General features: G+C 41.6%; 1 protein-coding gene across 2 annotated transcripts in view; it reads right to left on the reverse strand.

Moving 5' to 3' along the window:
- The window catches only part of GRIA3 (glutamate ionotropic receptor AMPA type subunit 3), a 291,796-nt gene that overhangs the window by 71,961 nt on the left and 193,162 nt on the right, over positions 1-26,673 (reverse strand). Inside the window, exons 6-11 of one of the 2 annotated variants that reach the window (XM_073799615.1) lie at positions 23,607-23,768; positions 18,760-18,927; positions 13,966-14,070; positions 13,032-13,139; positions 11,657-11,863; positions 3,164-4,752 (exon numbers count right to left, since the gene is read on the reverse strand). In XM_073799615.1, the coding sequence (XP_073655716.1) occupies positions 4,741-4,752; positions 11,657-11,863; positions 13,032-13,139; positions 13,966-14,070; positions 18,760-18,927; positions 23,607-23,768 (762 nt within the window). In that variant the 3' untranslated portion in view covers positions 3,164-4,740. Of the gene's footprint in view, positions 1-3,163; positions 4,753-11,656; positions 11,864-13,031; positions 13,140-13,965; positions 14,071-18,759; positions 18,928-23,606; positions 23,769-26,673 lie in introns of those variants that run through there. The other variant, XM_073799616.1, reaches the window with a different exon arrangement.

The following is a 26,673-nucleotide window of genomic DNA, read 5'->3' on the forward strand; positions in this document are numbered from 1 at the left end:
ATTCCTTGCATCTCATACTCTTCTGTCTCCTTAAAATTCAGCTGTTTATTCTCTTTTACTATTTTTTCCTTCTCAATCTATTCCAGTGGTTCTCAGTGTGTGATTCCCCAGACTTAGCAGCAACAGAGTCACCTGGGAACTTGTTAGAAATGCCAATTCTCAGGCCCCACGCCATGTTTATTAAATAAGAAACTGGGGGGGGGGGGAAAAACCCCAGGTAGCCCTCCAGGTGATTCTCTTTCTTGCTGTAATTTGAAACCACTGACAGATCTTATTCACTTAATAATTACCTCATACTCAGGTAATTCCGTTTACTGACAAAGAAAAATGAAAGAAAAAAACACTTCTTCCTCCTTTTTTTGATCCTACTACCCTCTTAACCATACAGCATCACTCCCTATCATCACCAATCTTCTTGAAAAATTCGTCTTTACTATCTCTTGATTTTAATACAATGTTTCCTTTATACACCTGTGCTGTAACTTCCATTCCCCTCCAATTTAGTGAAATTGCTTCTTGAACTATATGCTTGGTTACCAAATTCAAAGACCTTTCCGCAGACCGCTCATATGATACCACTGGCCCTTAGCACTATGTATATCCTCTTTCCTTAGCTCTCTGATGCTGAAGACTATGGGTTCTTCTCCTACCTTTCTGAATGTTCCTTTTCTGTCTTTGCTTCCTAGCTCTGCTCTCTCAGTGAAGATGTACGTTTGTACCTCCAGAGTCTATTCACGGGCCCTGGTTTGGTAGGTAATTTATGAAGGTTTGTGGAATAAGCAAGTCTCTTTAAGGTTCTGTTCTTCCTTTCTCCCCTCAGTATTATTACCTCTGGCTTCCACTCTTCCCTCATTGAGCTAACTCCTGAATCACCAGTTCCACATTTCTAACTGGAGGGGAGACAAACACAGATTTTATCTATTTTACTCTTTTGCCTGGGGCCAGACCAGGTGGTAGAAACAAAAGCAACTGAGGAGAATGGAATTGGCCCAAAAGCTAGTGGGGTTTTTTGGCACAGAGAGTCTGAATCAGCTAGAAAGAACCTTGTCGTGCCAAGAGAATTCACAGATAAAGCCACCTTCTATCCCTGCCAACGTATTTCTACCTCCTGCTTAGAACGTGCAAATGCTCTGCTAGCAGCATTTCCCATTTGATCTCATTTGATTTAATTACTTCATTTAACTAGTTTTTGTATCTTTAAAGTCAAAATACTAGATAGTTCTAAAAGAAATTGCCACTTCTTTGTTTTGGAAGGAAGAACTAAGGGACACTTGTGTGAGAAAATCACTTTGGATTGAGTTTAGGGGAATTAGGTTCTTTTTCAAGCACGTCAGGAAAGGATTTTGAGAATCTTGACACCCTTTAAGAGAAAAAAACCTAACTCAGTAACTGAAACAGTCACCAGATGATGAGCACAGCTAAATGCTAACAAGATGTGGCTAGATAGACAAAGCGGTGCTTCTTGTCTGGTTCCCAGGAACGTGCAGCAAAAGAACAGATTCCCAAAGAAAGCCATTTTTATTTTTTTTAATTTTATTTATTTTTTGCCTGCCTGAGCATCTGTATTTTTTTTTTTTTTTTTTTACTGAGGTATAACTACTGAAGCCTGTGCGCCTAGAGCCCGTGCTCTGCAAGAAGAGAATGCACCGCAGTGAGAAGCCTGCGCACCGCAATGAAGAGTAGCCCCCGTGCGCAGCAACGGAGACCCAACGCAGCGAAAAAGAAAGCCATTTTTAGTTTGAAGTACTTTTGAAGTCACACAAGACAACAGGAAGAAGCTGCTCCCCTCAGGCACTTGCACTTCAGCCCGGGCTTTTCTACCTTGACTGAATTGTTTCTTTCTAAGGAGCTTTTTCAGAGAGGGCAGTTTGTTTTCCTGGAGGGTGCTTCTTCAATGAGAGAACAGTGTTAAATCTGTGTGCAATTAAGCTTCATTGATGTGGACCTGCCTCCAAAATGAGAATTACCACGCTGAACCTGAAAAAAGACCTATACAGACAGAAATAGACAAAGGGATAGCAAAGAGCAGGTAGGAGAAGGCTCAACTGGTAGAGAAGGGAGCAACCCCTCCCACCTCTTGCATGCTTCGTGAAGCCAACGCAGCAGAACGGTCATATCAGCTCATAGCCAGCCTTGGAGAAACCCTTGCCCTCTGCCACCACTATCCCTTCCTCCATATGAAAAGGCTCTTGTCATGGTCTCTTATTTCAGAGCTCAAGGCCTGCTTGGCATAATGTCTGTGATGCAATCAACATACTTACTAGAGGAAATGGGGAGTAGCAGGTAACTAACGAGTGTCAGAAAAGACCCATTTAGCTCTCCTGGGACAGCTGTAGCATGCAGATGAGCGGGAAGGTCATTTTCAGGTCAGTTAAAGATTTCAGGTGCCAACACTGATGAAAACGTGAAAAAGGCAAATCCCCAAATGGCATTGCTTTCCTGGTCTCGGCTCCTTATGAAAGCCAGCTGTGTCTGGGATCGAGCGCTAAGAACTCTCCATAGGGCTAGGGAGCAGCTGAAATTCGGACGCAGTAGTGAACTGTCTCACTTGTGGCATCCTGAGTCAGTCCAGCGGCCTTTTGTCCTCAAGCCTCTGCCTGTGCTAGTAACAGAAATCAGCAGGCCATTTTCAGAAACCTTGGTGGGGAAGTAGGTGGTGTGACGGTGCTCTGGGTGATGGACAAAACCCAGCAAATGGAAAGAGCTCAGGGTAAGAGTTCGCTAGCGCTTTTGCTTGCATCTTGACTACTTAAAGGATTTTCATCAAGCGGCTTAAGAGTGGCTGTGTGGGCTCAGTAAACACACAGAATTAGGTTTGATTTTTCCACTCACCAGTGGCAAACCCGGAGTAACTGCACTATTGCAGGGGATTTAGCTTGAGGGGATATATAATCCTTTTCATAGGTGGGTTGCCAAAGTCGTAAATTTCATAAAACTTAAAACCCAACAAACTCATATGTATAGGGACGATGCGCTTAAGAGTATGACAGGTTGAAGACAGAAATGATGCTTGTTTTATTTTTTTGTAACATCTTTATTGGGGTATAATTGCTCTACAATGGTGTGTTAGTTTCTGCTGTATAACAAAGTGAATCAGTTATACATATATCCCCATGTCTCCTCCCTCTTGCATCCCCCTCCCACCCTCCCTATCCCACCCCTCTAGGTGGACACAAAGCACCGACCTAATCTCCCTGTACCATGCGGCTGCTTCCCACTAGCTATCGGCTTTACATTTGGTAGTGTATATATGTCCACGCCACTCTCTCACTTCGTCCCAGTTTACCCTTCCCCCTCCCCGTGGCCTCAAGTCCATTCTCTACGTCTGTGTCTTTATTCCTGTCCTGCCCCTAGGTTCTTTAGAACCATTTTTTCCCCCGCCTATAGCATTTGTTGTAAAGCTGGTTTGGTGGTGCTGAATTCTCTTAGCTTTGCTTGTCTGTAAAGGTTTTAATTTCTCCGTCGAATCTGAACGAGATCCTTGCCGGGTAATCTTGGTTGTAGGTTTTTCCCTTTCATCACTTTAAATATGTCCTGCCAGTCCCTTCTGGCTTGCAGAGTTTTTGCTGAAAGATCAGCTGTTGACCTTATGGGGATTCCCTTGTGTGTTATTTGTTGTTTTTCCCTTGCTGCTTTTATTATGTTTTCTTTGTATTTAATTTTTGACAGTTTGATTAACATGTATCTTGGCGTATTTCTCCTTGGATTTATCCTGTATGGGACTCTCTGTGCTTTCTGGACTTGGTTAACTCTTTCCTTTCCCATATTAGGGAAGTTTTCAACTATAATCTCTTCAAATATTTTCTCAGTCCCTTTCTTTTTCTCTTCTTCTGGGACCCCTATAATTCAAGTGTTGGTGAGTTTAATGTCCCAGAGGTCTCTGAGACTGTCCTCAATTCTTTTCATTCTTTATTCTTTGTTCTGCTCTGCAGTAGTTATTTCCACTATTTTATCTTCCAGGTCACTTATCCGTTTTTCGGCCTCAGTTATTCTGCTATTGATTCCTTCTAGAGAGCTTTTAATTTCATTTATTGTGTTGTTCATCATTGCTTGTTTCCTCTTTAGTTCTTCTAGGTCCTTGTTAAATGTTTCTTGTATTTTTTCCATCCTATTTCCAAGATTTTGCATCATCTTTACTCTCATTACTCTGAGTTCTTTTTCAGGTAGACTGCCTATTTCCTCTTGCCTATTTGTTTGGTCTGGTGGGTTTTTACCTTGCTCCTTCATCTGCTGTGTGTTTCTGTGTCTTCTCATTTTGCTTAACTTACTGTGTTTGGGGTCTCCTTTTCACAGGCTGCAGGTTCGTAGTTCCCGTTGTTTTTGGTGTCTGTCCCCAGTGGCTAAGGTTGGTTCAGTGGGTTGTGTAGGCTTCCTGGTGGAGGGGACTAGTGCCTGTGTTCTGGTGTATGAGGCTGGATCTTGTCTTTCTGGTGGGCAGGACCATGTCCGGTGGTGTGTTTTGGGGTGTCTGTGGCCTTATTATGATTTTAGGCAGCCTCTCTGCTAATGGGTGGGGTTGTGTTCCTGTCTTGCTAGTTGTTTGGCATAGGGTGTCCAGCACTGTAGCTTGCTGGTCGTTGAGTGGAGCTGGGTCTTAGCGTTGAGATGGAGATCTCTGGGAGATTTTCACCGTTTGATATTACGTGGAGCTCGGAGGTCTCTGGTGGACCAATGTCCTGAACTCGGCTCTCCCACCTCAGAGGCTCAGGCCTGATTCCCGGCTGGAGCACCAAGACCCTGTCAGCCACACGGCTCAGAAGAATAGTAGAAAAAAAAGAAAGAAAGAAAAATAAAATAAAATAAAATAAAGTTATTAAAATAAAGAATTAAAAATATTAAAATAAAAAAATTAAAATGTAATTAAAAAAGAAAGAAGAGAACAACCAAACCAATAAACAAATCCACCAATGATAACAAGTGCTAAAAACTAAACTATGATAAACATATAAATCAGAAACTATTCAGTCTCATACAGCAAATCCCAAGACTACAGTTGCTCCCAAAGTCCACCTCCTCAATTTGGGATGATTCGTTGTCTGTTCATGTATTCCACAGATGCAGGGTACATCAAGTTGATTGTGGAGTTTTAATCCGCTGCTCCTGAGGCTGCTGGGAGAGATTTCCCTTTCTCTTCTCTGTTGCACAGCTCCTGGGGTTCAGCTTTGGATTTGGACCCGCCTCTGCGTGTAGGTTGCCTGAGGGCGTCTGTTCCTGCCTGGACAGGACGGGGTTAAAGGAGCAGCTGATTCGGGGGCTCTGGCTCACTCAGGCCGGGGGGAGGGAGGGGCACGGATGCGCGGCGAGCCTGCGGCGGCGGAGGCTGGCGTGACGTCGCACCAGCCTGAGACAAGCTGTGTGTTCTCCCGGGGAAGTTGTCCCTGGATCACGAGACCCTGGCAGTGGCGGGCTGCACAGGCTCCTGGGAGGGAGGTGTGGAGAGTGACCTGTGCTCGCACACAGGCTTCTTGGTGGCGCAGCAGCAGCCTTAGCGTTTCATGCTCATCTGTGGTGTCCACGCTGATAGCTGCGGCTTGTGCCCATCTCTGGAGCTCGTTTAGGCGGTGTTGTGAATCTCCTTTCCTCGGGTACCGCGAAACAATGGTCTCTTGCCTCTTAGGCAGGTCCAGACTTTTTTCCCGGACTCCCTCCCGGCTAGCTGTGGCACACTAGCACCTTTCAGGCCATGCTCACACAACCGACCCCAGTCCTCTCCCTGGGATCTGACCTCTGATGCCGTGACGCTTAGTTTAAATGTCATTTAAAACTTTTTTTTGAGCTGAAAGACTTATGTTATAGCTTAATCATCCGATGATCTGATGCAAAACGTAACCCACCTGGAGGCTGTGCGTGAGCAGGAGCTTGTCAGCTACAATTTTAAAGCACTTGTTGAAAGCAAGGGAGAGGATGAGAGAGAGTGGGTAGGCAATGCATTGGCGTGTAGTGCATAAGATATTATACGTCATCTGAGAGAAGAGGCAGACGTGACCTGACCCCTCATCCCTGTATCAACCATAAGGTTCTAGTAGCCTTTGGCAGACGTGTTGTTTGGAAAGTTTAAATGTGTTGGAGAAAGGAGTGGGACAGAATCAAGTTAGACGATAGGAATATAATTGCTACCTGTTGGGGGCCTGGACTTAAACTGCGTTATTGACTGTACTCTATGGGATGTTTAATGTCTGCAATTGTTTGGATCTGGAGAAAGGGATGAGGTCTATTTAAATCTCTGCAACAACAAGCAGTGTCACAACAGGATCTCCTCGTTTCTTTACACAGAACAGATGTCCCAGTCTGGATCTCTTGGTTAGGGCTCCCTGTCCTTGGGGAGCTGAGAGAGTTAAAGACAAAGTGAAGATAAAGGAGTGTCCCTGGAGCTGGGTAAAGGCCTCGTGAGATTAAATTTGGTTGGAAATATTTCCCCACCGTGTCTGCTCAGAATGGCAGACTTCCATGCATCATTAATGCTCCTTCCTGGAATTCATATGCCTCATTTGAAAGAGAGGGGTGCTTTTATCAAGCCATCAGCCCTCCTGCCAAAGCCCAGTGTAATCACCTGAAGAACAGAAGAGAATATTTGGCATCTGTTATTTCACCCTTGCTTCTCTGCCTTTTAGCTGGAAGGACAGATCGACTTTCTGTCTTTCTTAATGGAAAACGAATCTATTTTAGGATAGTGACAACTTAAGAGACAATTTCTTCTAGGTAGAGAAATGTCAGTGTGAATAGCATCTGTAAAATTGCCATTTGTCCCAGGAGTGTGAAGGAGTCTGAGGATGCCCAGGGGATGTGACCTGGAATCAATTGTCCTCCAGCCTCATCTCCATCCCCAAGCTCTCTGCTCTCTTGTAAGCCAGAGGTACCAATCTGGGTAGTATTTTGTCTGTCCTTTTCTATCCTTAGTTCTAAGTGCTAGGAACATAAGGAACATGGCAGCTGCCCACCAGGAGGTGTCCTTTTGTCAATTAGGACCTCAATTTCCTTCCAGCCCTTGTCCTGACTCTCTTTTTCTGTTAGATCATATCTCCTCTCAAAGGGCAGAAACCCTCAGCTGCCTATCTGGGTTTTCAAATATTTCAAGTAATAACTAGAGATGTGTATTACATTATCCTGGAGGCCACAGATAAACAGGATGGGTATCTCAGATGGAAAAGCTCATAATCCAACTAGATTGTAAGCCCCTTGAAGGCAGGTAGGATTATCTTCCCATAATTGGACACGCTTAGTAAACTGAACCAATGACTCAGTGGACAGAGCACTGGACCAGGAATCATGAAACCTGAGTTATAGTCTAAGCTCTGCGAAGCTGTGTGATTTTGTGACTTTGTCACAGTACCTGCCACTATTACTGTCATCCCCATCCTATAGCAGGACTTGGTTTCCTGGTTTACCCAATGGGCAGTTCTAATGTTCAGTCCTGGCCAGTCTCCACATTTATGTGTAAAATGAATGAAAAGGTAGGCTAAAGAATATCTAAGAGCCCTGCTAGCAACAAAATGTTTTTAAATGTCCTCTTAAAACACATGCTATTTGGGAACCGTAAAAACTTGTGGTCTGAGGACAACTGCCATGTGGCGATGTTACAGACATTAAGCTCAAAATCAAAACTTCTAAAAGCAGGTGGACAGTTTCAAGTCCATAATGTTCTGAAGAGCTTATATAACGGGGGCACATTGTGTCCTACTGACATTTGTTTCAAAAATAGCCTTCTTAGCGATACAAGGTGGCCCAAACATCAACCTTGATTTGATTTTCTTTAGAGGAGGAAAAAAACATTTAGGACTCATCTGAAAAGAGGCTGATTGGCTTCTTTCTTCTTTAAGAAGTTTAATTTATTTTGACTCTTTCTTGAGACTTTATGGCAGATACTGAAATCTCCTTTGCGAAGCTTTTTTCATCTCTGCCTTTCTTCATTTTTTTTCCTACTCTGATCTGTTGTACATACTAAAAGTATAAGAGAAAATGCCCTAAAGATAAAGCTGTGTCTATCTGTGTAGTTTTCGTGTTATTGCAAGAAATACTTCCATGTTCTCCATCCTTTTGCTTATTAAGCACTTAGGGAAGTCACTGGGGGTGGGGGTTTGCCCTCTTTTTCTTAAGCAGCTTGCAAACCATAGGAGACCAGGCCTGCCAGAAATGAATGCCTGTTTTCACTTTTCTCCATTTCTATCAATGACAGAGAAGTTGCAAACTTCCCAATGCCGAAAGATGAAATCTTCTAAATGAAGAGGAAGACTCACTTAGCTTAGATCATCCTCCCTTACAGACAGCTCTCACTCTAAGCATGAGAAGAACGTCCATTTTTCATAGCCGCACGTCTTAGAGGAAAGTGGAACTTGGCAGTCCACTCAAATAGGTTGGTTTGTTCTCGGTTCCTGGGAATCACCTTGTGTTACAATCTCAGAAAGCACCAGACACTTGTTCTAGGTCAGGGGAGGGAGGAGGACATTTCTGTAAGAGCCTTCCCTGGCTATTGCTTTTATCTTTAGTAGAAAGAACTGGGTGAAAAAGATGGGTAGGCTCCTCCAGGAGAATTTGTACCTATTCAGCAGTAGAGAGTTGGTTTCTAAATTACTAAACAAATATGGGACCTGCTAATTCTCAAGCTCCCTCACTCACACATACACAAACTGGAAAGAGGAAGAGAATGTGGAGATTAAATGGTTGCAGTACAGAGGACATGCCAGAGGAGAAACCAAAATCCACTGAGAAAACTGGTCTTTGTCTGAACAATGTCAAGAAATTTGCTTTGCTCTTCAGCACTGTGTTTAATGTCCTGTGCAGTGACAGGAGGGCACTGAGCTATTTACACAGCATGACAGGCTTTCTCTTGAGACAGTAGAACGCTATGGCAATTGAGACATAATGGGCTGGTAGAGCCCATGCCAGTTACTCTGCCCTAGTGAAAACAGCCCCTAAATTCCTTCTCAGGTTTATGTGGCCAAATACTCTTCCCCCCAGAATGGCTAAGGCACCAGGGGCCTTTGCAGTATGTTTCAACTATCTTTCAGGATGGGATGGGTCTGCAACACTTGGCTGTTAGGCGGTATGCGGCAATGGTTAAAGAACACACGCTTCATAGTCAGAGACCTGGGTTCAGATCACTGTGTCAGAACAAGCTGTTTGGCCTTGATATGAGACTTCACCTCTCTAGGCTTTAATTTTCTCATCTGTAGAATGATGTTAATAGTGTTTTGAGGATTAGGTTACATAGTGCTTGTAAAGCACTTGGCACAATGCCTGGCGACCAGTAAATATGCAACAAATGGTAGCTAATAATAATAAAAACATTATAGGATTACCTCTCACCATGGACTCAATTTAATGGGTATTGGCTGGGCATTATTATGTGCCACCAGGCATTCATTCATTAAAGCAAAAAGTGAGTATCTCTTATGTCCCAGGTAATGTGCTAAGAGCAGGGGAGAGCTGTGAGCAAGACGGGACATCTTAGAGCCTGAGTGTTGGGCAGATTAGGGACAGGAAGTAGAAGAAGACTTGATCACCAACTTGTAAAGAGGTTACAGCTGTGTCAGGATGGTTCTAAGCTTCTCAGGTTTCTCAGAAAGCATGATGGGTGCTCTGTCCCTTCTTCAGCCCCTCTCTCTGGCCTTAGAAGTTCTTCTTTCTCATAACTGGGTTCACTTGCATCTTATCTGCAATTCAGCCCTGCCCCAGTTCCCAGGACCAGCCTTGACCCAAGACAGGGTCCAGCCCCACAGCTGGGGGCTGAGGTTCAAATCGCCTTGCAGCTTGTGTGACTGGAAGATGGTGCCTTGGTTTTGATACTTGAGGTCCAGTCTCATTTTAAGCCTTAATTCCCTTTGTGTGCCCTTATTTTTAGAAATGAGCTTCTGCCTTTGTGCTTGTTCTTTAGGACCTGTTCCAAAAACTTATTTAGCGACCCCAGGACTATCTTACGATTGGAGAGCTATACCTTATTCTTGTTAATTCCTGTCTCAAGCGCTAGAGTCCTTATCCTAAACCTCAGTCCAATAGCTAACTTGTGGACATTTGCTTCTTGCCAGACTCTTCTCAATATATCCACCCCCTAAATTCCTCTCCTTCCCCTAACCTGTTGTTTAGACAGGGACTGGTGGTTGCAAGTAACCTTTGTCTGTTAGAACTAAACCTCTGCCACTGCCACCTGCACTTGGGTTAGTTTTCTAAGGACTGGTTCACCCAATGGGTGGTTCTTATGTCCAGTTTTGTTTATTTCCATATGCCTCATTGGGTGGCCCAAGATCTGACCTTCCCAATCAGAGGCCAAAACCTTTTAAAGCTAAGCCCCTGAGGAGCTCTGAAGATACTACTGTACCCCTTTTAAAAAGCCCTAACTATTAGTATAATTCTTTTGTACTTCGCCCATGGGCAAGCCCTTGGCAGAGACATTCTGTTCATTCGTTAATTCATTCAAGATCTATTTATTGGACTTCCATTATGTGTCAGGCCATGGCATACTGAAATGAATCAGATATGGCTTCTGTTTTCAAGGAGTTCATAGACTAGTTGGGACAGCTAAACTTGAAAACAGATCGTTATAATAAAGGTTCAAAAGTACTATGAGAGGGCTTTCCTGGTGGCGCAGTGGTTGAGAGTCCGCCTGCCGATGCAGGGGACACGGGTTCGTGCCCCGGTCCGGGAAGATCCCACATGCCGCGGAGCAGCTGGGCCCGTGAGCCATGGCCGCTGAGCCTGCGCGTCCGGAGCCTGTGCTCCGCAACGGGAGAGGCCACAACAGTGAGAGGCCCACGTACCGCAAAAAGAACAAACAAACAAAAAAAGTACTATGAGAAAGCAAAAAAAATACTATAAGGAAGCAAAAAGCAGGGGCAGCTAACCAGATTGCAGGTGGGTAAATGGGATTAGGGAAGGCTTCCTGAAAGAGGTGACACCTCTGAGTTCTGAAGGACTCGTAGGTGGTGTTAGCCAGCTGAAGAGAGGTGAAGGTCCTTCCAGGCCTGTCTTCAGGGAACAGTGCATACTTTGCTATAGCTGGAACATTGAGTGTGAAGGAGGAAGAGGACCCGATGAAACTAGAGAGGTAGGTGGGGGCCAGGTGACAAAGTGCCTTCTTTGCCATGCTAAGGAATTTGAATTTTATCCTGATTTCTAAAGTGAGAAACTACGATAATGTGGATTTGATTTGCCAGGGTAAGAGCAGAGGCAGGGAAACCATACAGTAAAGACTGTCAAATAGTTGCTTGAACCGTAACTAAGATGATGATGGTGGGAATGAAGAGTGTATCTGGATTTGAGAGACAGAAAAGTAGAATTGATAGGATATGGTGACTGACTGGATATGAGGGGAGCGATGAGGAAAGATGACCTGGTTGCTTAGGCAACTAGGTGGGTGGTGATTCTGCTGCCTGAGACAGGGAACACAGAAGGAACAGATTTTCAGTAGAGGGCAGGCTGTACTTAATGTTGCCAGATAAAGTTCTCCAATTCTACTTTCCTTTTAGTAAAATAATCCTGTTGCCCAAAGGATGCTATTGACAAGCTACCTTTACAGAATTCAACTGTAGAATAAAACGTTTTTCATACAGATCATATGAAAACTATACAATTGGATAAATACTGCACTTGAAAATTAAATTCCTCTATCTTTATTAGTTGGAAGGCATAGAAATAAATGAAAACAGAGTCGAAAAAAACTTACCCCATAGACAAGTTCCCCAACCATGCCGTTCCATATTTTAGTCTCCGGATCCCTTGCACCGTATTTCCCATCACCGACAATGGACAATTTGTATTTGATCCTTACATGTTTGGCTATTTCATAGGCTAAGTCTACACAATAGCCTTCATATCGCTCATTTCCTTCCAGTTGCTCGTGATTCTTCTTATACATTACATATGGTGATTCCTTTGAGACCAGAAGCAAGATCAAAGGATTACTCCTATACATTTTTCTAAGAGATAATAAATGTAATAATGAAGTTTTGTTCCCCTGTGGCTATTGAGGTTTGGTGTGTTAAGAGAGCCTTTAAAAATGTTTGCCTACTAAGCAGAAGAGCCTCAATCGACTATTCATGGGGGCACATATTCCTTGGAGTCCTTAATTGATGATTTAAGGAAATAGAGAAGAATTTAAGTTCTTTTTGAGAGTTTGAAAGAACCAGTTTCCACCTGTAGTCTTTGATTTAGTCAAGTTGGGCAGAGGTATTTCTTTTAGTTACATGAAGGTTAACTGCCTTTGATTTCTTGGGATTTACTATGTAAGAACCATAGCCAGCCTTGGCAAGCCCTAGGGAAGCACTGTGATCTTTGTGAGGTCAGAGTCTGTGGCTTATTCATTTTTATATCCTCAGGGCCTAGTACAGTACCTAGGACAAAGTGAGTGTTTGATAGGCATGTTTAAATGAAAGAGAAACTTCAGCTGAATCTCCACTTAATTAATCACAATTTCAGACCTACTCATTTTCAGGCATATTCATTTTTAACCCGGGTTTGTACTTCGTTCAGTAATGAAACATACCAGGTTTTAGAAAAGCATTTGAAAATAAGTGAAAATACTATTTCACATCCCAATAGTGCTTTTGGTTTTTCAGAAAAGCTTTACATGGTGAATATTGCCTTGAAACGTCTTATGACATGGATAGGAGATTATTATGACGACCATTCCATAAGTTAAAAAATAACACAACCTGAGGCTCAGAGAAGTTGTGATTTGCACCGTTAAACTCAGGTTAGTGGTAGACCTAATATTAGAACCCTGACCTACTCTTTCCTCCATATAACGCTATCTCCCCCACAATGAAGAATTACATTTCAAGTCCAGATGAAGCATCAGTCCATGAGGTTAACAAGGAGGATAACAAGATCTAAAGCTATTGCGAATTCCTGTTCTTTTTCTTTATTTAAATGACATTCTGTTCCTCATCGTGGCAAGACATTTCGAAAGACTCCTAAGCTGACCTGTTGGAAGTTTCCACTGTTTGAACTTGAGGTCTTTCTTACTGGCTGAATAATGCTTTTCAGAAGACAGAAGTCTTGCTGTACAGAAAGCCCACCTACCTTCCATCCATACTTACCAGAATGGTGGTTACTACTATGGTCCGGTTCTCTGCAGATGCACTGTCATTGCTGATTTGCTGATCTGAGAAAGGCACAAATCTTTCATACTCATTCCAGTAGCCAGCCTAGAAAGAGCAGACATTTGACCTGGTTGCCTATTTTTCACTCAAAAAGTGCTGCACGAAATTCAAGTGCTGTAGTAGAATGAAACCTTTTTGTAGTTGCTTGAGCAACAGATGTGCTGTTCCTTCACCCTGGGGGTTCCCATCCCCACCTTGCTTTTACTGATATTTGGTGAGAATAAGTTAGCCCACTGTAGAATGATCAGCCTTTTTGATTCTTTAAACTCAGATAGCAGAAAAATTCTTTGCTTAAAACTGTAGGAAAGCTGGGTGGGCAATCAGTTGAGTATCCTGTAGAAATGGTACAAGATATTTTACGTTCTAAGGTTTTATTAAGTAACTACTAAGTTCCCACTTCCTGACTAACTCACTATTAGTATGATAGACGCCCAGTGGTTATTATGAAATTTAGCTGTAGGGAAAGGTACTTTGTCCAGAGGCGTTTTGGTGGGTGAGTTGGCCAAATGGAGAGATATCCTACTTTCCAATTCTTTTGCTAAAATCATGTGTATCTCGGCAGCTTCTGTTTAAATAACATGCTATAAAATTTGTAACTCCTTCCCTGTATTGTAGGAAGCTGTTAATTAATCTTGAGTCTACCACTTTTAAAGGACCAGCCTCAGAGGGAGATAACTTTTAAAATGTGTAGATGGAACACTTTGATTACAAAACAGCTCTGCATCGTATCTACACTATTCACCAAACGGAAAGGCAAACATGATGTGTGGGAATTTGCTTTGGGTGTGTTTCCTAACACCTATTTCCTTGCATCTGAGGGCTGTCACTTTCTGAGAGATTTTTTATTTGGATATCTGTTTGGGTTACTTACCTTCCGAGAGCCAGTGACTTTCATTTCATACACGTCGATGGTATAATTTGTCCTACGTCCGTAAGTGTCAAATTGGATGTTTCCAGTCATTCCTTGTACTTGCACCTGGTAGAAAGGGAAAAATGTAAAATTTAAAAATAGCGCCACATTATTGCCTGTTCGGTTTTTGCGATGAGGTCCGCTGACAGATCTTGGAATCTTGGAGAATGTTTATCTTGAGCCATTGAGCTATAGCCACCAGATCAGTCTATACAGATCTTCATTTCCTCTGCAGTATTTTCTAAGTATGTCTTTCAGTTAATGAAGCTTTGAGTGGGTGTGACAGGCAGTTTCTTAGATGATACAGTGAGGGCCCTACCACTACTTTTTCAAGGACCTGAAATTTCTTTTTTTTTTTTAAATACTTAACTTTCTCTTTAGTTACTGGTTTTCAGAATAAAAATCTTTCATAGAATTGTCTAAAGGTAACCCATGTTTTTAGTATTATTATCAACTCATAGATTTAAATGTATTTTGTGTATTTCAATCCCTTTTTTTAAACTGATTTTTTAAAATTAATTTTTATTGCAGTATGGTTGCTTTAGAATGTTGTGTTAGTCTCCACTGCACAACAAAATGAATCAGCCATACACATACAGATATCCCCTCCCTTTTGGATTTCCTTCCCATTTAGGTCAACACAGTGCATTAGGTAGAGTTCCCTGTGCTATACAGTGTGTTCTCATCAGTTGTCTCTTTTATACATAGTATCAATAATGCATATGTGTCAATCCCAGTCTCCCAGTTCCTCCCACCCCACTCCTTTCCCCCTTGGTATCCATACATTTGTTCTCCACATCTGTGTCTCTATTTCTGCTTTGCAAATAAGATCACCTATACCATTTTTCTAGATTCCAAGGAACCTGAAATTTCTACCATTCGTCTTTTCTGAAGGGAGTTGCCTGAAGAGTATTCTTAACTAGGATAATGCGTTCTTCTGAACTGTGAGTTCCACTATTGCCAACATCCAAACATAAACCAGCTTCAGTAGCGTGGGCTCTGGAGCTCCTGGATTCATACTCTAACTTCATCACTTACTAACTGTATGACCTTGGGGATGTTCCTTAATGCTTTTATACCTCAGTGTCCTAATCTGTAAAATGGGAAATCCTAGTAGTACCTGTCCCATGGAGTTGTTAGGAGGATTAAATGAGTTATACATATGTAGTGTTTAGATCAGTGTCTGGCATGTAGTGAGCATTGCAATACATGCTAGCTCTATTAATAATAATAATTATTAATCAAAATGAATTTAGTTCTGTTTCTTGAGGGGTTTACACATTTATCAGCTACCATAGTAACAGGGATGAGTTTTTCCTCTTATTTAACCTATGCCCAGTTCCAGACAGGTAGTGGAGAGCTAGGCCATGGAGGGATAATCCGTAGACTGATGAAATTTGTTAAGTCTAGGGAATCAGGAGTATTGAATACTATATAGAACAGATAGAGGTACTAGAATAGCCCAGACACCTAGTTGGGAGGCCAAATGCAGATGCATGTATGCCACAATTTTTCCTGGGTCTGGGCCCCGTATTATGAATTCATATGAGGCCATCTCTACTGGGTGGAGAGATTTCCTTACCTGTTTTACAGTTCAAGGACACTGGATGAAAGACCTTCTATAAATATGTCATTATTGTTACCCACTTGAATTACTTATCTGGTGAGTATGGGTCAAGGAATTTGCTTCAAAGAAAAAGAATCTGTCATTCTCCCAAGATGAAAGAATGGAATACTTTTTCATCTCTTATAGAAAAGTGACAAGCTGTTTGTTAAGCAAGTGAGAAGCGGTAATGGGCTTGTGCTGCAGAAGAGAAAATTGATGGCAAATAGTAGGGAGCATCTTTTTAAAGGAACAGGGCTTGTTCGCCACCAGTAGGAGACCATGGAATATCTGTTGAAGGAGAAATGCTCCAATGTGACTCCCTGAAGACAAGATGATTGTCCTACTAAATGAACAAACCTAAGCACTACTGTCAGCTTAGGCTTGCAGACAAGGTGACGTCATGCTTCTGGCTAAAGAAAAGGTCCTTTGTTGAGATAGAAGTTGCTTATCCAGTAGGATGGGTCTGTGATGCATGAAGGGTTCTTTACACTCTATTTTGGGCACTGAATTCTAGGAGAGGAGATAGGCAGGGTAGAGACACTGGCAGAGGAAATTATTAAGGAAATCCTTTGTGAGTGAAAATAGCAAAGTCTTCAGTCTCATTAAGAATTGTATATTTCTAAAGATTCAGCCTATCTGAGCATGATCTGCAAACTGGACAGTAGCCTAAGCTGATTAGAACTTTTGGTGAGCAGAAGTCGAATTGGACTACCATTCAGAGACAAGTCTATTTTTAAGGATGTGAATGTCAGTGACAGTTTCCCACCATCCCATCTGGGATCCCTTCTTTAATCCTCTCCACCCCGCACCTCAGTCTATATTAGGTGCTTCTCCTCTGGGTTCCCATAGCATTCCGTGTGGAGCTTCACCATAACATTTTAATCTATGTATTTCTAGCTCCCCTGCTAGATTGGGAGCACCTCAAGATGAAAGACATTTTTTTTCTGTGTTCTCAGCAACTAATCCAGAGCCTGGGATAGAGCAGGTGTTCAATAAGTGTTTACTGAACAAGTTGACAAGTTTCGATGACTTAGAATTGTGACATATTTCAGTAGACCAGGTTGAGGCTAATCTTTGCACCATTGATAGATTGTAAGGATGATGATTACCCAATCTGCAAGTAGCTTTAAGGTTTTTAAAAGCACTTGTTTACATATTAACAATTTAAATTTGAGCTCCCCTCATCTTATTTCATGTTTGCATTTTAACTTGGAGCCTGATACATAGTCCTTGGTGCTCAACAAATATTTGTTTAATGAATGGTGTGATTATTTATTCATTAAAACAGGCCCCTTAGGAGACTCTTTCAGGTAATGATTTTGTTTGCCAGATTTCTTTGAAGGAAGAGAATGATTGACTGAGCAGCAATTATGTGCTAGTCACAATGAGGGATGCTTTTACATCATGTATCCTCACTTTTAGTTAACTTAAATAAAATGGGATTTCTTTTATATGGTAGAAACCTTTAGTACTTCAGACCACCCTCTCTTGCAGTCCTCTGAAAAGTGGAGTTTCACTGATCATTTGTCACAAGGCAACATGTACCTTTGGCAGAGGCTGATACTTTCCAGCCTCTCTGAAGCCTTAGAAAGAGGCTGGCCTATGGAAAGAGGGAAAGCATCCTTTCTGTTGAGTGTTTGATCATGAGGGCCTGGGGAGGAAGGTTACTTACCTGGCTTACAGCTTGAGCTATGTCAGTGAGTTAGACATGTGGAAACTTTGTGCAATAATATGATCAATCTAATGTTTTTCTTGCCAAATTCTTTCTTGTCCTTCACTCTGGCAGCCAGTTTTGTATTTGGGGAAGAGAGTCATTTGTGTCATGGATGGGGAGTCAGTCGAAGACGCTGGTACTTGCCCCTTGAGGTTTTGATGAAAACTCCTTTTGGTTCACTCTGAGGGAGTTTTATATTTCACTCATCATTATGTTTCACCTGACAATACAAATCTTGTAACAGCTATGAAGGTTGAATCTAATTAACTGTTCTTCAAAAATTGTGCAGTGCTACCTCCATAAAACTACACTTAGGGCATTTGTTAGGGAACTGACATAATGACATAAAAATCTGCATGATGGGAGAATGAGTCATATCTCTTTCTTGGAGAGAGACACAGTGGCTACTAACCCCTTTCTACTGAATGCTTCCAACTTGGCAAATTTAAGGCAGCAGTAAGAGAGCCAGCTACACAAAATGATGTACATTACGAGGCCATTACAGATTCCTGGTTGCTGGGTTGTGCACAGAATTATCTTATCATTGCCTATCTCTTTGTTGATTTGGATGTTCTAAACATCAGGATAATTAAAGAAGTAGAAATAAGAGAGTCTTGTACTCTCCAAGGCTTATTTTAATGCATGCAGGCGTGTGTAGCTTAATGCAAAATATTCAGGAAAGAGCTCTTGCTTGGAAAGCTACACTGAATGGGCGATGCTACTCCTAGTGTAAATAATGGAATCTGTTCAAAGGATACTGCTCAAAGCCTTAAATGCTCTCCCACCCAGTAAATACTAAAAACAAGTGACCTATTTGACTCTCTGCCCATTGATTCCTTGTACTTTCCTTCAGGCTTTTTCTCTAGGGCATTGGGGAAATAACTCTTAAGTAGGCCTAGAATGGACTGTGTTCCTGCATTTCACCATGTAGAATAGTATAAAGGTTCTTTTTGACAAACAGAAATACTATCACACTGGCTCAGTTCCACAGTCCATCCAGGCTAATAATTTGTCTGATGAGCCAGAGGATGCTGGTAATGTCTACGCTGAAGTTAGGAGTTTCCTGGAGAATATCCCAGTCCCCCTAAGCAATTTCCACAATTTTCTGGAAAGTCTGAATTTTTTGAAGCCATTTACATGTTCAATCCATAACTTTCAAGGGTACTGAGTTTGATTTACTATCCCCACTTCAGTACAGAGCTAAATATTCATTTGCCCTAAATTTACCATTTCTCAAGCTTCAAGGAAGAATCTTCTAGTTTTAGATTTCTAGATTTTGGTGAATAAATATCGATGCTTATCTTTCTGTACACTTTGAACATTCTACAGACTCTGATCCTATTCCCTTTAGGTTATCTTTTCTCAAGATTGAGGTCTTACTCTTTTTGTGTCTTTATAAGGTGCCCCCAACCAAATAACCCACTGTGGTCATTACCATTTTCAGAGCTCTCTCGATATCAATTCCTTGACTCCAGGGCACAGCAGGGTTTGCTAAGCAGTCTCCAGCACTGCCTCTCCGGGACACATCCACTCGCTGCCTCCTCAGATAGCGGAAAGCTTCTGCTATGACCAGTATTGCATCGTGCGTCAATGCAGATGTGTACTGAAATGGATGTATGGAAAACAAGATATCATGACAAACCATGCCCCCAAAACTTGCCTCGTTTCTTATAATTTTCATTCATCTCCAACTCTTGTTCTATGAAGTCACCCTCTTAATTACTTGAATCAAGAGATCTCTCTGGGCAAGCTTGACTTTGATCCATTCTAGAATGATGCATCTTACCTCATGTGTGCACATGTTAAGATTATTAAGATCAAATGGCTCAAGGGAATCTCTCTCTTACTCTCAATACTGTGTTTCGTATTGAGTGAGTGACTGCCAAAAGGCCAGCTCCTTTATAGAGAGCAAAATATGTGGGAAGTTAAAGGATGGCATATGTAGATTGGAGAGGAAACGGCATATCCTAAAGCAAGACTGAGTTATCGCTGTTTGTAATAGAAAATTCAGATCTGGTGTTTACTTAGGGGAAAATGGAAATAACTAAGTTAGACAGCTTGAAATTAATTTGGAGGGAAACATTAATCATTTCTGTCTGGACCACGTTTCTGGTGAACTAGGACCTCTGGCCAGCAATAAATCAGTTTTTGTTTCCTTGGGAGAGCAAAATCCAAAGCTGGTTTTTGACTGTAGAAAATTACAATTGTTATTGAGTTTTAAATCTGATAACATTGACAATGCATAGGCAATACTTCGTGATGCTACCTTTTCCAGGCCAGAACACTTACTTTCTATTTCTTGGATATACTGTACTGATACACTGCTAAGGATGAGGCCAGTCATTTAACACAAGGGATTTGATTATCTGCAATTTGACATGGTGGATGCCTTTTCATTAATGAAACAACAAAGTGTGATTAAAATTAGCTGGCCCCTGTTTTGCAGGGGTGACAAATACTGGTAGAATACAGAATTCTGTTGATTTCTAAAAAAAAAATGAAGCAAAATGCCCTGGGGGGAATTTTCTGTCTACATAGTATGTCCCAATACAATTGTGAGTGAATGCATTGTCATCTTTACAACTATCAATTTACTTTTCTGACTTTTCTCATGTTACTTTTCTTTCAGGGCCAAGTCATCAAGTATGACTGTAACAGGGGGCATATGTTCTTTCATGAAAAAAAAATATCTGTGTCTGCCCATGCTAGCACTACATAAAGCCAACGTGGTGGTGCTTTTTTTCCAGCTGACTGCATAAACTGTCAGCGATCTTAATGTAGTCCTTTCCAAGCCATGCCCAAATGGCTATTTAATTTTCTACTTTTTCAGCTTCTACGGACCAATGTGTGACCATCTAAAAAAAAAAGACCCCAAAGGAAATGTTCATAAAATATAGAATAAATTAAGCATCAGGATTTTAATCTCTAGACACTTTTATTTCCTAATCAAAAATATTGTACATAATTTTTTAACATGGGCTTTTTGTCTGTTTGACATAGAGACAGGTTCCATAATGACTAGTACAAGTCAAAGTAATCAGAAAGTTGTAACCACCTATTTAAGTATTTCGTTTTCTTAAGTTATTTGAAGGGTTTTGCTTATAAGCCTGAACAATTCTTCTCAGTAAGTTCTAAGAACTTTACCTTACACATATCATGAGTTACCAATGAATAATCCAGAGCTGAGATTGTCTTCCTTCTCTTTTGTACACCTCTACAACTTCTGAACAGGCATAAATGACTCTGTAGCACCCTTTTCATACTTTTACTCTTGTCCATTTTTTGTGCCTAGCATAGTGCCTGACATTGTGTAGGTAACCCATAAAATATTGAATAAATGAGTTTTTTCCCTCTACCTATTGCCTGCTAAATCTAAGGATGGCAAAACAGCGGATAGGCAGTTGTATGAAAATATAAATTAATATAAGCTCACCTAAATGTAGTGGGCAGATTTAGTCCATAAAAAAAAAGATTTGAATCATCAAAGAAATGCAAATCAAAACCCAAGTGAGGGACTTCCCAGGTGGCACAGTGGTTAAGAATCCACCTGCCAACGCAGGGGACACGGGTTCGAGCCCTGGTCCGGGAAGATCCCACATGCCGCAGAGCAACGAAGCCCATGCGCCACAACCACTGAGCCTGTGCTCTAGAGCCCGCGAGCCACAACTGCTGAGCCTGGGAGCTGCAGCTACTGAAGCCCGCATGCCTAGAGCCCTTGCCCTGCAACAAGAGAAGCCACTGCAATGAGAAGCCTGTGCACTGCAATGAAGAGTAGCCCCCGCTTGCCGCAACTAGAGAAAGCCCGCGCGCAGCAACAAAGACCCAACGCAGCCAAAAATAAATAAATAAATAAGATGAATAAATTAAAAAAAAACCCCACAATGAGATAGTACCTCACACCTGTCAAAATGGCTATTATCTGGGGCTTCCCTGGTGGCGCAGTGGTTGAGAGTCCACCTGCCAATGCAGGGGACACGGGTTCATGCCCCGGTCTGGGAGGATCACACATGCCTTGGAGCGGCTGGGCCCGTGGGCCATGGCCGCTGAGCCTGCGCGTCCGGAGCCTGTGCTCCGCAACGGGAGAGGCCACAACAGTGAGAGGCCCACGTAACGGGAAAAAAAAAATGCTATTATCAAAAAGACATGAAACAACAAGCATTGATGAAGATGTGGAGAAAAGGGAACCCTCATGCACTGTTGATAGGAATGTAAATTGGCGCAGTCACTGTGGAAAACAATAGGGAGGTTCCTGAAAAAATTAAGAATAGAACTACCATATGATCCAGCAATTCCACTCCTGGGTATCTATCTGAAGGAAATAAAATCACTGTCTCAAAGAGATATCTGCACCCCCATGTTCATTGCAGCATTATTTACAATAGTGAACACGTGGAACAAACCCGTGTTCATCAAATCATCAAATGATGAATGGATAAAGAAAGTGATATACACCCACACATATATACATATATAAAGTCATGTCAGTTATATTTCAACAAAAATATATATGCACACACAGACACACATACAATGGAATACTATTCAGCCATAAAAAGAAATCCTGCCATTTGTGACACATAGATGGACCTTGAGGGCATTATGCTAAGTGAGATAAGTCAGACAGAGGAAGACAAATACTGTATGATCTCACTTATACATGGAATCCAAAAAAAAAAAAACTCATAGAAACAGAGAACAGAATGATGGCTGTCAGAGGTCAAGGCTGGGGAATAGGGAAAATGAATGAAGGTGGTCAAAAGGTATAATCTTCCAATTATAAGTTCTGGGAATGTAATGTATAGCATCGTGATTATAGTTAACAATCCTGCACTGTAGTTTTTGAAAGTTGTGAAGAGAGTAGATCTTAAAAGTTCTCATCATAAGAAAAAATTTGTAGCTGTGGTGGTGATAGATGTTAACTGAACTTATTGTGGTGATCATTTTGCAATACATACATACATCAAATCAGTATGTGGTATACTTAAGAGTAATACAATGTCAATCATATCTCAATAAAAAATAAAATCATCATCTTAAAAAAATGATTTGACTACAAAGGATTCCTCATAGGAATTGTGGCCATATTTACTGAAACATATGAGGACACCTGGAAAAAGCTGGCATGTGTAATGTAATCACTACAACTACAGAGGACCACTTAGCTAGTGAGTGGCTTAAATTAATACAAAAAGATGTTTAACTTACGACTTTTCTAGAACATACCAATTGCATAAAGTAAGGTCCCACTTGTATTGTGTTGATGTGACCCATTCAGGGTGGACCTGCGTAGGTGATTCAGAATGTGTCTCTTTTCTATGTCCCATCGTTCCTCCTTCTTCTGTTCTTGCCAGGGAGGAAGGATATGAGGATGGGTATCTTGAAACCATGAGAAAGGAAATGTCCCCTCCCCTTTCCTCTTTTAGGGAGGGGCCTTGAGCCTTGACTCTGCTTTGATCCCTCATCTTGATCACAAGGATCCCACAGCCATGGTATATACGTACTTTCACGTACATATCAGGAAGAAAGAATTTAAAGTCTGTTTCATACTTGGATCAATGCACTGAGGGAATGGGTTACTTAAAAAAGATACATTGGAAGGATCCTTTGTGTAACATGAATAACTTTCCCCCCATTTATCTGTTTTAATTCCTGATTTTTAAATAATAGGATTTCTAGCCATAGGGGAACACATGAAAAATGTGTACTTTAAGCATGACTTTCTGCTTTCAGTGTTCTTATCTTGATTTCATGAAAATGAGCAACTTAGGTAATCTAATTATTTAAAGATACTTTTGCAGGCAGGAAAATATTTCCATTCAATATACGTATAGGCAACATGCACTCTGTATTAGAGCCTAATTCACTTGGGTGTACTGAGATTCATGAAACTTATTAACACAAAGTAATCACATAAATAATGTAAAATCTAATTTTCTGTTTCAGACTATCAATTTTCCTTACCTATTCCCACTGCCCCCAGTCTTTGCCTGATTCAGGTTCTTGTAATATTGTAAATTATGAGCATATTAAAAATGAAATTCATTAAAAAATTAAGTTAACCTTCCCAAACGCTGGGTTTTAAAAGACCTCCTTCTCAATAGCTTCTTTATTTGGGAATTTAGTTTTCAAGTGCAGCAGTAGTATCTGCAGTTGTGTTTTAGCATCCTTGAAACACTTCTGAGGGGCGACCACTTGATCACTGGATGGCCGTAAATATATAAAGGCCATACTGAGATGCTCTGAAAAGCTGGCCTAAGGTTTCTACATGTCGTGGAACATTACCTTTAGAGGTGCATTCTTGGCTTCAGGGAATTCCCTTTCATCCAGCCTCACCCAGCGCTGTATGAACTGCTGAACCATAGGGTTTTCGTTGTTGACAATCTGGAATCCTGTAATGTTGGCTCCCCCGTGCATGACTCTTTCTAGCAAAATATCAGTAAAACCCTAGAAAGAGATTGAAAGAGAATAATGATTGTGGGAGGTCATGCATTCGTACTCACTGTATCTGTTGGTTAGAGCGCTAAGGAGGAAATGAAAGTTCCTTCCCCAGGACTCTTCTTTAGCAATCAAGGAAAACCTGGACAGATTGTTATATGTCAATTATATCTCAATAAAAACCAAAACCACAACAAACAAACAACCCTGATATGGACTAATTCTTAGGACACTCTGGCTCTGAAACTACAGGCATGGTGGAGAAAATATACATCCTTCCATTTTAGTGCCTATGTCTTTAGTGTAGCTGCTGCAACGACAAACATAGGTGTCAACTTCAAATGTTTTTATTTCTTTCATTTACCTGTATTTTTAGTTTTTCTTCATTGAGTACAAATACAATGATTCATATAACTGGAAAATGTTGAAAACGTTGACCCTAGCTAGAGGTATCAAAAACTCTTCTTCAGCTTAACATGCCGAATGCAGCAGATTGCTTCAGACTCTAATAATGAATACTTTCGACATTTGTAATTTACAGAAATGCCAAAAAGCGAAACTGACAGCTTGGTTGTATATGATGGTACAAACCCCGGGGTATGTCTCACATGTGTCCCTGAACGTGTTTTGACATCTACTTCATAGCATCCACCATTTTCTTCTTCTTTTGTCTCTTGCCAATTGCTGCTGATGCACTTGGGTCTTCAATGGGCTCGAGCCAATTTATATTCATAAAGAAACGGAAAGAATTCTTCCCCTTTCCTTTAGATTCTCCCCCCAACATTTACATGTAAAAATTTTCAAATATACAGAAAAGTTGAAAGAATTGTACAGTCACTTCAGATTTTACAATTAATATTTTTCTATCCATTCATCAATCCATTTCATTTTTTAGATACCTTTCAAAGTAAGTTGCAGATATTAGTATACTTCATACCAAAAGACTTCAGCACGCAGGCCATTAACTAGAGTTCAGTGTTTGCAGTTTCCATCCATCCTTCCTTCCTTCCTTTCCTTCTATCTTTCGGTAAAATTTACATCCAGTAAAATGCACAAATCTTAAATGTACCACTCGATGAGTTGATAAATGCATACACTATATTACTCAAATCCCTACTATTTCTCTAAAGTTTTCTTTTTTTACATTCTAAGTTTTCATTGAAGTATAATAATCATATAGAAAAGCGTTCACATGTTTATTTTTTTCTTTTTTTAGAATGATAAGGTTTTTCTTTCTTTTTTTTCTTTTTGGCTGCTTTGGGTCTTCGTTGCTGCGCGTGGGCTTTCTCTAGTTGCAGCGAGCAAGGGCTACTCTTCGTTGTGGTGCACAGGCTTCTCATTGCAGTGGCTTCTCTTGTTGCAGAGCACAGGCTCTATGTGGGCGGGCTCAGTAGTTGTGGCTTGCAGGCTCTAGAGCACAGGCTCAGTAGCTGTGGCGCATGGGCTTAGTTGCTCTGCAGCATGTAGGATCTTCCCGGACCAGGGCTCGAACCCGTGTCCCCAGCATTGACAGGTGGATTCTTAACCACTGCACCACCAGGGAAGTCCCAGTGCACACATCTTTAAATACAGCCTGATGAATTTTCACAACCTGAACACATGAATGTAACCAATATCCTGTACAGCTCTCTCTCTAGTCACCATCCCTACAACTGCTTCTTTTAATTCTGCATTTCTTTAACATGGTCAACAAGGCAGTCATAGAAAATATTTTAGTGAAGCAGCTTTTTCAGTTATTACTCTCAGCCCCATTCCTCTTCCTTTCATAAGTGGGATAGGAGCCAATGGAGACTGGACAAAGGGACAAATAGTTTGCATCACTGAGAACCATTCCTCCTTTCCAGTGACCCCAAAGTACTTTCTAAAATTAACATTAACTTGTTAGGATGAGTTTTCTCCTAAAGGCCTCCTTCCTGAAAGAAACTAAGACTCAGTGTTTTCTCCCATTTGCTCCCCTCTGCACTGCAATCAGCAGAGAGGCTTGCCTGTGTGTAAAGCCTAGCAGAGGCTCCAGATGGGGCTTAAGCCTAACTGTTATCCAACTCCCAACTCTCACCCCCTAAACAAATACACAAATAAAGAGCTGAGGGCAAAACTTTAACAAATGGCTTTAAGTCGTTTACTGTGCCAAACCATACTTGCCAGTTAACAAGTATTACACAAGAGCATTGAGCAACTACCCATCTGTCTGCTGGCAGGGGTGAAGAGTGGGCTCTCTGGGGCTCTCCTGTGTCCTAAAAGCCTGGCCTGCGAGGTGGAGCCCCCTTCCTTGAAAGAAAGGGGTTGAGAATGCTTCTGCCACCATGTTGGTTCCCAGGGTCAATGGCCACAGTCTGCACTAGGAAGTAGTATTTCTTGTGTCTTTTATACTTTGATAAGCATCACACCCCTGTTTACCTCATACCTTAGCATGTTAAAATGGCAACACAGGATTAACAAAAAGGAGGACGAGAGAAAGGATCCCAGAAATCTCACGTCTGCCTTAAGGCATAAGAGCCAGCACTTCAGTCTGGTTACTCACCGTACCACTCCTTTCCAGAAACATTTTACCTCACTACCTTTTTCTTACAAGAGACACTAGAGGGGTCCAACTCAAATTTACCTCACCAGTCACCTCTGCTTACTTCCAGGAGGCTTCACTCTGCCACACAGGCCCCGTGTATTCCCATTTGGCTGTCTTTCTCTGCAGTAGCATACCATACCACTGAGGACCTAGGAGTTTCTCAGTCAACCCGTGTTTTATGACAGCTGTATCTGGGATTAAGTTCTGGCACCCCTCAGACTGGAACCAGCCTGGCTGTCCTCGTGAGATTAAATGCGTCCACGGCAGCACAGATCAAGCCAGGGGAAGGTCACCTCAAATGGCTCTTCTGTCTAGCAAGACCTGCGCAACACTAGCTCCTACTAACTGCCC

Source organism: Tursiops truncatus, chromosome X (assembly GCF_011762595.2).
Source record: "Tursiops truncatus isolate mTurTru1 chromosome X, mTurTru1.mat.Y, whole genome shotgun sequence".
NCBI lineage: Eukaryota > Metazoa > Chordata > Mammalia > Artiodactyla > Delphinidae > Tursiops > Tursiops truncatus.